This window comes from Alligator sinensis, unplaced genomic scaffold (genome assembly GCF_000455745.1).
Source record: "Alligator sinensis unplaced genomic scaffold, ASM45574v1 scaffold184_1, whole genome shotgun sequence".
Lineage (NCBI taxonomy): Eukaryota > Metazoa > Chordata > Crocodylia > Alligatoridae > Alligator > Alligator sinensis.
Genome location: NW_005842983.1, coordinates 156,998 through 167,466, shown reverse-complemented (window position 1 = coordinate 167,466; position 10,469 = coordinate 156,998). Strand labels below are relative to the sequence as shown.

Here is a 10,469-nt window from a genome sequence, read left to right as displayed (position 1 = left end):
AGACTCCCCTGTGGATCCTCCCAGCCCAGCTCCACTTCCCTGAGATGTCCTTAAACCCAGGACATCATTCTCCCACCCTCATACTAACCCTGCTCTGTCCTCCTGCCACAGTCCCTTTCTCCTACGACTTGCCTGAGGATGTCAGGGCCTCATTCAGGGCATCCCTGCTTAGTGTCCTGGGTCTTGTGGCCTCCTCAACCTCCACCGACCAAAACCAGCCTGTCCTCAAGACCTGTGAGTACTGCCCAGGGGTGGGAGAGGAGGTTAGGGAGAGCTCCTAAGTCAGGGTGAGGGGTGAGAGGTCAATATCAGGGGCTGAATCGGGGATGAGACCCCTCTCCAAGGGGGTGGGGGGCTGGGGGAGATCAAAGCACCAGGGGGGTGAAGAAGGGGGTGATCAGAGATGAAACCCCTAGGGGGGGAATCTCTAGGATTTTTTTAGGCCCTAGGGGGGACAAAAAGGAAGTTGGGGGGCATTAAAACATCCCCACAAGGGCAGGGTCTGGGGTCATCTCCCCTACTTCACCCTGAGTGCCCCACTTATCCATTTGCCCTACATCCTGGGACAGACTCCCTGGAGCGGCGGCTGATCCTCAGCCAGGACGGTGTCCTCCACCTCTACCTGCTCGTGGATGCCTCCAAGAGCGTCAGTGAGGCCAACTTCCAGGTCTTCAAGGACTGTGTCAAGATCATGGTGGACCGGGTGAGCCTGAGGTGGATGTGGGGAGTGGTCCTGGGCTTCCTGGCACTGTGTCTAGGTGCCTCAAGGCCCGTCGTGGCTGCGGGTGGGTGTTGGTGAACCTAGTCTATTAGTCCTGAAGTCCATAGCCTACTAGTCTAATAGTCTAGTCAAGTAGCCTTATAGTCCAGTAGTCCAAGGACCACTGGTCTGTTGTCCAGCTGGCCACTACTCTGATCATCCAGCAGCCAGAAGGGACATCCAGAAATCATTGAACGATAGTCATAGAGATGTTGGACTAGAAGAGGCCTCCAGAGGGCATACATAGGGTCATAGTCATAGACAGGTAGGACTGGAAGGAATCTGCACAGGCCCATTTAGGCCAACCCCCTTCCCAGAGGCAGGAACCAGAGAGGGGCCTCCTCATTGGCTCAGTTGTGTCGCAGCACCTTACAGGAGCCACTGCTGGCATTTCAGGCTTCCCTGGGGAGCTGTCATCGGCAAAGCAGAGCCTAGGTCACAATCCCAGGTGCCTCCAGAGCACATTCTAGGTGCCCCAAGGTTGGTTTTAGGTACCTAATTACCAGGTCAGGCTCTGAGACCCGCCCCTGCCCCCCCCAGTGTTTTCCAAGGCGGGTCTTCCCCTGGTTTTCTGCCCTGTCCCCTTGACTCCATGCTCCCTTGCCTCCCTTCTCTTTTGCCCCCCACCCCCAGATTGCCAGCTTTGATGTGCCTGTGAAATTTGCCATCATCTCGTATGCATCCAAGCCCATCGTGATCGTTCCCATAAATGGAGAAGAAGCTGGCGATGCTGACGAAGTCCTTGAACGTGTGGAGAACCACATGAGCAAGAAAGGTGCCATGCTGGGTTCTAGATTCTCCTTGTCCATGTTCTAGGTCTTCCAAGGATGCCGGCAGAGTCATCCATGGCCCAGTGAGGACACAGGAAGTTTCCTTGAAACAACTGTTGCCGGTTTGGGGAGGGAGGTGACTCAGTTGCCTGCCCTGAGGAGTGGTGGAAGAAACTTCCCATCCAGTAGCATCAAGGCGTGTCAAGACCCAACATGAGAGGATGTGAGGTCACAGCTGCAGCAGGCCATGAGGTTATGGCCACAACAAGCCGTGGTCACAGCTGAGATGGGTCATATGGTCATGGCCACAACAGGTCATGAGGTCACCACTGTGACAGGTTGTGAGGTCATGGCCATGACAGGTCATGAGGTTGCAGCCATGACAGGTCATGAGGTCACGGTAGCTATAGGGGTGGGTTTTAGGTGTCTCAGTCCCCAACCAGGACCTCATGGGAGCACCAGGTTCCCTAAACCCACAGTGAGTGGGTTCTTGGTGCATCAACACCAGCAAAAGGCTTCGTGGCCGCTATGGGGGGCTCCATGATGGTTCTAGGTGTCCAGGTCTCCTGATTCGCTCCCTCACTCCCTCAGCTCATGGCAACAGGACAGGGACCAACATCCATGATGCACTTCAGGAAATCTATCACTGGATCATCTTCCAGAAGGAGGCGTTGTCCAAAACCAACAAACCGGATGAGTGGAAGAAAGTAAGGCATGCTGTCATCCTGCTGACGGATGGTGAGGATCTGCCAGGGGGAGGAGAGGTCTTCTCCATACCCTTCTGTGGCTCCAGACTTAGTTTTCCCTGGTGGGATTCTGGTGGAGAAGGACCCAGCCCCGCCCATTCACTCCCACTGGATGCCGTTTCAGGCAAATTCAACATGGGCGGGTCCCCAAAACATGCTGTGACCAAAATCGAAGATGTCTTGGAGGTGAAGCCAGACAGGAATGATTACCTGGGTGAGTTGGGCCCTGAAGGGTCTTGGTGCTGGTCTTCAGGCCATGCCTATTCGAGGTGCTTCCAAGCTGATCCTAGAGCTGGCCTCTTATTGGTTCCTGGAGTAGCCAGATGATACACAATTGGCTGCTGGGTACCAGAGGCCTAACACTGGAAGCTCCCCAGTTCTAGGTGCCTCAGTGTTGGGTTCCTTGCCCTTCTGACTCTGGGAATCTACCCACTGCTTTTCCAGCCAGTCTCAGCCAGCCCTTGGAACCGCAGTGCCTGGTCAACACCTGGGCACCGAGTTCCTTGTGTTGCAGGTTCTAGGTGCCCCAACCCTGATTCTAGGTGCCTCCACTGTGGTTCTAGAGGTCTTTGCTGTGGTTCTAGGTGCATCCATACATATGTGGGGGTTGTGCTAGTCTTGGGGCCCCCAGTCCCTGTACAGGGCCCGGGAGCTGAGCTCTTTGCACTACAGGTTCTAGGTGCCCCAACACTGGTTCCAGGTGCCTAAAGACTAGCTCTGGATGTCTTGACCATGGTTCTAGATGCATCCACACAGGCTCTAGGTGCCCCAATCCCCATTCTAGGTGCCTCAACACTAGTTCTGGGTCCTTTGACCACAGTTCTAGGTGCATCCACACAGGTTCCGGGTGCCCTAATTGAAGTTTTAGGTGCTTCAGTTGCTGTTCTAGATGCCCCAGCAATGGTTTTACATGCTCTAACCCCAGCCCTAGATATGCTGGCACTAATTCTGGGCGCCTTGACCATGCTTGTAGGTTCATTCACATTCTATGCACCCCAATCCCATTTTAAGCACCCCAATCCCAGTTTTGGTTGCCCCCAACTGCAGTCCTAAATACCGCAATGCTAGTTTTGGGTGCCTTGAATGTAACTCTAGGTGCACTCACACAGATTTTAGGTGCCCCAGTTGCTGTTGTAGTTGCTCCAACCGCAATCCTAGATACCTTGACACTTGTTCTGGGTGCCTTGACTGCTGTTTTAAATGCCCCCAATCCCAGTCCTAGGTGCCCCAACCTTGGTAAGGTGCCCCAACCCCAGCTCCAGATACCACAACACTAATTAGGTATGTCTTAACTGTGATTAGAGATGCTCCAATCCTAGCTCAAGGGGGCCCCAACCCCAGGTCTAAGTGTTTCAACCCTAATTCTGGACACCTTGACTGTGATTTTAAGTACATCGACACCAGTTCTATGTGCCCCAACACCCATTCTAGGTGCCCAAATCCTGGGTCTAAGTACCACAGCCACTTCCAGGTGCCCCAGCCCAATTCTACATGTACCAATCCTGGTTCTAGGTGTCTCAACTCTAGTGGTAAATGCCTCAACATGAGTTCAGTGTGCATTGACCATGGTTCTGGGTGCCCCCAATCCCAGTTCTAGGTACCTCAATGCTGGTTCCTACCACCTTGACTGTGGTTTTAGGTACATCCACACCAGTTCTAGCTGCCACAACCCCATTGTAGGTGCCCCAACCCTTGTTCTAGGTGCCCCAACCCCAGTCCTTGGTGCCCCACTGCCTACCCCAAGCTCCAGCAAGTTCCCAAATGCCCCCATGCCACGGAACCCACCTTTCCTGACATCCCTTCCCAAGGTGCCTGGGCCTAGTGGGGCCTAGGTGCACCAACACCTGCCCTGTCTCTCAGACATCTATGCCTTTGGAGTGGGGCAGATGGATGTGGAGTGGGAAGACCTCAACGCCATTGCCTCCAAGAAGATTGGGGAGCAACATGCCTTCAAGCTCAATGGCCCCGTGGAGCTCCGCACTACCCTGGACACCATCTTGGGTATAGAACTGCCCCCCCGGCGGGCAGATCCCAGATCCCCTTCTCCTCCTGGGGCTGAGGAGAGGGGTCGGAGCTGACCCCACCCCCTCTCTCTCCAGATGTGAAGAGCATCGGGGAGGCGTGTGGACTCGGGAACCACTCAGAGGGTGCCACGGCCCAGCAGATGAACCCCTGGCATGTAGTCATTAGGGTAAGGGGGAGCCCGGATGCCTGGGTTCCCTATGTCCTACCCCCGCCCCCTGAAGGCTTCAGATAGGCCCCAGCCTGGATGCCTGGGTTCCCTACCCTGTCCCAGGTCCCCCTACCTACCCAGAGGCAGTGCTGTTCAGACACCTGGGTCCCCTACCCCACCCCAGAGCCCCCACCTACCTAAGGGCTGGCCAGTGCCACCTGGATGCCTGGGTCTCACACCCAGTGCTCCCTGGGCACCTGGGTTCTCCAGAAAGTGGGGGACAGACCCTGGACACCAGGGTTCCCACGGTGGTTGACCTGGACCCCCCGGACCCTGCAGCCGGAGCGGGGGGAGTCATGCCGGGGGTCACTGGTGGCCGACCGCTGGGTGCTGACAGCTGCACACTGCTTCAACAACGTGCAGGACACCGAGCTCTGGAGGGTCAACATAGGTAAGGGCCCAGGCATCTGGGAGCCTCCCAACTCTCTCCCACCCCACAGTCTCCACTCCCCACCCAGGGAACCCAAGTGTCCAGTAGGAGTGGGAAAAGAGGTCCCCTGGAACTCCCCGGATCAGGATCAGGCCCCACCACAGTGATGATGATCAGGCCACCACAGGTCAGGATCGGGGCCCATCATGGGTCAGGATCAGGCCAGGGAGGCTAGGGGAGTGGGCACTGGACACCCAGTTCAATCTTGTCTTGGGGGTGGGGGGCAGATGCTGACTCATGATGGGCCTGATCCTGGTGGGGTGCAATCCTGACCTGTGGGAGGATAGGACCCTTGCAGGAGGTTGGGAGTGGGGAGGGAGGCAATTTTGGACTGTGAAGTGGCCCAATTCTGACCTGGAGAGGGCCCAATCCTAGCTGGGGCCCCATCCTGGCTGAGAAGTCCCAGTCCTGACTGGGGGGTGAGCTGAACCTGCCTGTGAGGCCCTGATCCTGACCTGGGGGTCCTGGCTGTAGGGGAGCCTGATCCTGACCCATGATGGGCCCTGATTCTGACCTGGGGACCCCATCCTGGCTGGGTTGGGGTCCAATTCTGCCAGGGAGGCCCCAGTCCTGGATGTGGGGGGCCCAATCCTGACCTGCGGGGGCCCAATTTTGACTGTTGGGAGGAGCCCAATCCTGACCCATGACAGTCCCCGATCCTGGCTGTGGGGTCCAATCTTGACCAGAGAGCCTGATCCTGGCTGCAAGAGGCCCAACCCTGACCTGTGGGGGCCTGATCCTGGCTGTTGGGGAGTGGGTTCCCAGTCCTGACCCATGATGGGCCCTGATCCTGACCTGTGGGGGCCTAATTCTGGCGGAGGGGGCCCAATACTGATCCATGATGGGCCCCAATCCTGGCCGGGGCGGGCTCGATCCTGACCTGGGGGCCGCGACAGGCTCCACGGATATCCAAATTGCGCAGCGCTTCGACCACCCGCAGTACAACGTCCGGGCCAAGGTGGACCAAGGCATCCCTGAGTTCTATGACTATGACCTCTCCCTGCTGCAGCTGGAGAGACCCGTGCACTTTTCCGCCACCATCAGGTGTGGGGGGCATACGAAGGGGTGGGGCTTAGAGAATGGGGTTTGGACATAGAGTGTGGGCGGGGCATAGAAAGTGAGGGGTGGGGCTTAGTGCAGGGCATAGAGGTAAGGGTTGGTTTAGAGATTGTGGGTGTGGCTTGAAGATGGGGCATGGCCATGAGTATGAGCCCCACCCCCCAGGCCAATCTGTCTGCCCTGCACCAAGGAGGCGAACCGAGCCCTGAGGAAACCAGCGAGGGCGACCTGCAAGGACCACGGTGGGTGCAGAGAACCCAGGCGTCCAGGCGCCCACCCCGCTGCTTCCAGACCCCGTCCCCATCCCAGGCATCCAGGCTCCCAAGCTCCTTCCACTCCTATCCCCCAGCCCCAACCCTGTGCAGAGAACCCAGTTGTCCGGGCTCTCCTGGGCAGCCCTGTGTCTCACCTCTGGCATGGGGTGGGGGTCCGTCGCAGGGTCCTGACATTTCCATCTCTCTGTCCGTCCATCCGGCAGAGGTGGAACTGCTGAGGCAGGCACGAGTCCCGGCCCAGTTCATCTCTCTGGACAATGAGCGCCTGAGCGTGCACATCAAGACCAATGAGATGGTGAGCGACCCAGGCATCTGGGAGGGGAGGGACCCAGGTGTCTTGAGCGGGAGCAGTTCCAGCATCTGGGTGGGGTGGAACCCAGGCTCCTACAGCTCCCTCGCTAGAGCGAACCCTGGTGTCTGGGTGGGTGGCAACTCTGGTGTCCAGGCAGGTTGAAACCAACGCATCAGGGCAAGGGGGGAACCCAAGCATCCGGGCTCTCACAGCCCCCTTGCTGGAGGGAACCCAGGCAGGCGGGTCAGGGGAAACCCAGGCATCTAGGAACCCTGGCAGGTGGGGGAAACCCAGGCATCTGGGCTCCCCCAGCCCCTTTGATGGAGGGGAACCTCAGTATCTGGGCAAAGGGGACTCAGGTGTGCAGGCAGAAAGGCACCCTGGCACTCACCCGTCCCCCCACAGTGGGCACACTGCGCAGAGGGAGCAGTGCAGCCGGGGACGCTATATGCAGGCAAGGCAAACGTGTCGGATGTGGTCACGCAGCGCTTTCTCTGCTCCGGCCCTGAGAGCACCGGCGAGCCTGAGGCCTCCACCTGCAAGGGTCAGCAGGGCATGCTAGGAAGAGGCGGGGCAGGGGGAAGGGAGGAACATACTGGGAAGGGGAGCAGGGCATGGGCCAGAATGAGGCATGCTGGGAAGGTGGGAGTCCCTGAGCAAGGCATGCTGGGATAGTGGCACCAGTGGGGGTGGGGCTGGGGGGGAGGGCACTAGGCCGGGGGGGGGGGGGGCCCCCCCCCCCCCTCCATCTGGCCCATAGGGGCAGGGCCTCTTGGCCCCCCCCAGGCCTCAATTTCCCCTCCCCCCAGGTGAGTCCGGCGGGTCCTTGTTCGTGGAGAAGAAGATGAGGTATTTCCAGGTGGGTGCAGCCCCCGCACTGGCCCGGACTCCTGGGTCCCCTGGGCGGGGAGCGGGAGAGGTCAATGCCTGGGTCCCTCACCCTGCCCCCGCCTTGTCCTGCAGGTGGGCGTGGTCAGCTGGGGCACCTACAACCCGTGTGCCCAGAGTCGCCCTGACAACCAGGGGCGGATGCAGAGGAAGCCACCGCCCCGCAGGCACCATCCCCGCGACTTCTACCTCAGCCTCTTCCAGACCCAGGATTGGCTGCGGGAGCACCTCAGCCCCGCCCTCCACTTCCTGCCCCCGGCCTGACCCCTCGTCCCTGACCTCCACCATCCCAGCATGCCCCGGGGAATGGCCCCCATCGCTGCCATCCCAGCATGCCCTGCTGAGAAGACTTCCCGCTGCCCAGCATGCCCCAGAGTGGGTGCCCCCCATCAACGCCATCCCAGAGACTCCCAGCATATTGTGCTGTAGAGACCCCTGACATCCCTTCATGGGCCAGGGCAGGGGCCCCCACTGCCACCATCCCAGCATGCCCTGCTGTAGAGACCCCCAACATCCCAGCATGCCCTACAGTGTGTGGGGCCCCCACCCCTGACATCCCAGAATGCCTTGCTCCAGACGCAGCCGTGACCTGGCCAGCATATCTCTCCCCAAAATCCCAGGGCCCGACCCAGCATCCTGTGCTCTGCTCCAATGGCCCACAGTCCTTTGCGCTCAGTCCCTTCCCAGCATCCCGTGCTGCTGATGGAACAATAAAGTCCTGGTGTCAACACAGAACTTCATTGTGGTTGTTGGCCTGTGCTCACGCTGCGAGCTTTTCCCTGACAGTGCCCTGAGGCTGATAGCTTCCCGTAACAGTGCCCTGAGGCTGTGAGCTTCCCCTGACAGGTGCCTCGAGGCAGTGAGCTTCCCTGTAACAGCACCTTGAGGTGGTGAGCTTCCCTGTATCAGTACCCCGAGGCAGTGAGCTTCCCTGTAACAGTGCCTTGAGGTGGTGAACTTCCCCTCCCAACAGTGCCCCAAGGTGGGGAGCTTCTCCCTGACAGTGGCCTAAGGCTATTCACTTCCCCCCGACAGTGTCCTGAGGTGGTGAGCTTCCCTCTGACAGTGCCCTGAGGCAGGGACCTTGTCCTTGATAGTGCCCCTAGGCAGCGAGCTTCCCCCTGACAGTGCCCCAGGTGCAGGGTTAACGACCCCCACCAGACAAACACAGTCTGAACTTCAGACCCCGTGGGCTGCGTGTCAGGGGGAGGGTTCTTTGGCAGGGGGTCTGGGGCCTGGGCAGGGTGCCCGGACACCTGGGTTCGCTCCACACCCTGTTCCAGGGAACGCAGGTGTTGGCCGGGGCAACAGGGAAGTAGCAACCAATGGAGGGGTTGGGGGGGGTTAGGCCGCACCCTCTGCCTCCCCCCTGTCTCTTCTTCCCAGAACTCACCTGCTTCCCCCTCTCCCTGGGGTGACCCTCCCCTCTGTCCCGGATGCCTGGGTTCTCTCTGCATCCCCCCGCCCCTTCCTCTGCAAGGTCCCCTCCCTACACCCTGCGGGGAATCCCCCCTGTCCTCCCCAGAGCTATTTCCCAGAAGGGGGGTGACGCAAGAGCAGGGCTGCCCCCCCTCCAGGCTTCCCTCCCCAGCCCCAACCCAGCCCGACAGACGAGACAGCTGCGGGGCAAGAGGACGGACGAACGGACAGACATGGGCCCGAGGGCACTGATCCTGATCTTGGCCTGCCTCCTGCTCCTGGTCCCGGCTGGCTCCGGTGGGTGGCCCCCACCTGCCCCACAGATCGGGCTGGATCGGGACCTCTCCCTACCCCCAACCTTGCCATGGGCTTCCCTGGGTGCTGGGCATGCGACCAATGCTGGGGTGGGTGGAGAGGGCCAAGTGGAACAACCCCCCCCCACACACACACACACTCTCACAGCCCTCAGGATCAGGCCTGGATTGGGACCCTCAGTGGGGTCTGGATCCTTCCACCCCCACCCCCACCCCCACAATGTCCTTCCTGGGCCTCACGATGCGACCAGGTCTGGGGTGGGGCAACAGCCAAGTGGAACAATGCTCCCAAGCCACAGGATCAGGCCCCCCAGCCCTCATGCTCAGGATCAGGCCCAGATTAGGCTTAGATTGAGACCTTCAGCCCCCTCCCAGGATCCTGCCTCTAGGATCAGACCCACATCGGGACCCCTACCCCCTAGGATTGGACCCAGATTGGGACCCTAGCCCTCCCCAGTGTTGGGACCCACTACCCCCAGGATCAGACCCATATCAGGGCCCCCAGACCTCCACAATCAGGCCTGGATCAGCACCCCCAGCCCCTCTCAGGATTGTTCCTGCCTGTCCCTAGGATCAGGACCCCCTCAGCGCCTCCCCCAGAATCAGGCCCTCTGCCTCAGGATCAGGCCATATCACGACCCCCTGCCCCCCGGACCAGGCCCCCTGCCCCCAGGATCGGGGCCCTTAACCAGCAGGTGGCCTAGGATCGAGTTCCCACCAACTCTCCAGGATCAGGCCCACATGACCCTGGCCATGCTGTGTCCCCCCAGGGGCGGCAGTTGCAGCGGAGGGCAGCTGTGACCCGGAGGCGGCCCCGATCCTGGGGGGCCAGGCGGAGGTGGCAGATAGGGGCCGGTGGCTGCGCTACATATGCCCAGAGGGGAAGTACCCGCACCCCGTAGCCCTGCGCACCTGCCGCAGCAACGGCATGTGGAGCCCTCTACGGGACACCCAGAACCGGGTTGTGGCCAAGGCTGAGTGCCGAGGTGGGTCTGGGTGGGACCTGGAGGCAGGGCTGGGGTGATTTGGTGGGGTGGAGTCTGTCTTGGGGGGTCTGAGGTCACCAGTGGGGCTGAAGAGGTCACTGAGAGGAGCTGGGAAGTCCTTAGGGATTTAGGGGGAGTCTCAGGGGGTCATTGGGATGGTCTGGTGGGGTTAGAGTCACCAGGGAGAGCTGTGGGCACTGGAGGAGGCAGAGAGGTTTTGTGGGAATTGGGGAGAGTCTGGGTTTCCTGAGAGGGTCTGGGGGATTTGGGAGGGTCTCAGGGGGTCTGGAGTCACCC

General features: G+C 60.1%; 2 protein-coding genes across 2 annotated transcripts in view; both read left to right on the top strand.

Moving 5' to 3' along the window:
* The window catches only part of CFB (complement factor B), a 24,009-nt gene that overhangs the window by 3,039 nt on the left and 10,501 nt on the right, over nt 1–10,469 (top strand). The window contains exons 4-19 of the mRNA XM_025192933.1: nt 112–234; nt 570–703; nt 1,394–1,535; nt 2,122–2,268; nt 2,401–2,490; nt 4,137–4,277; nt 4,376–4,467; nt 4,789–4,900; nt 5,836–5,983; nt 6,164–6,240; nt 6,477–6,568; nt 6,971–7,109; nt 7,375–7,424; nt 7,529–7,711; nt 8,300–8,312; nt 9,957–10,172. Coding sequence (XP_025048718.1) covers nt 112–234; nt 570–703; nt 1,394–1,535; nt 2,122–2,268; nt 2,401–2,490; nt 4,137–4,277; nt 4,376–4,467; nt 4,789–4,900; nt 5,836–5,983; nt 6,164–6,240; nt 6,477–6,568; nt 6,971–7,109; nt 7,375–7,424; nt 7,529–7,711; nt 8,300–8,312; nt 9,957–10,172 — 1,899 coding nt within the window. The remainder of the gene's footprint in view (nt 1–111; nt 235–569; nt 704–1,393; nt 1,536–2,121; nt 2,269–2,400; nt 2,491–4,136; nt 4,278–4,375; nt 4,468–4,788; nt 4,901–5,835; nt 5,984–6,163; nt 6,241–6,476; nt 6,569–6,970; nt 7,110–7,374; nt 7,425–7,528; nt 7,712–8,299; nt 8,313–9,956; nt 10,173–10,469) is intronic.
* Nucleotides 8,844–10,229, top strand: LOC106723015 (complement factor B-like). Its single transcript, XM_014526230.2, has 2 exons — nt 8,844–9,169; nt 9,957–10,229. Exons 1-2 carry the CDS (start codon nt 8,890–8,892, stop codon nt 10,208–10,210), a joined length of 534 nt encoding a protein of 177 aa, XP_014381716.1. The 5' UTR covers nt 8,844–8,889; the 3' UTR covers nt 10,211–10,229.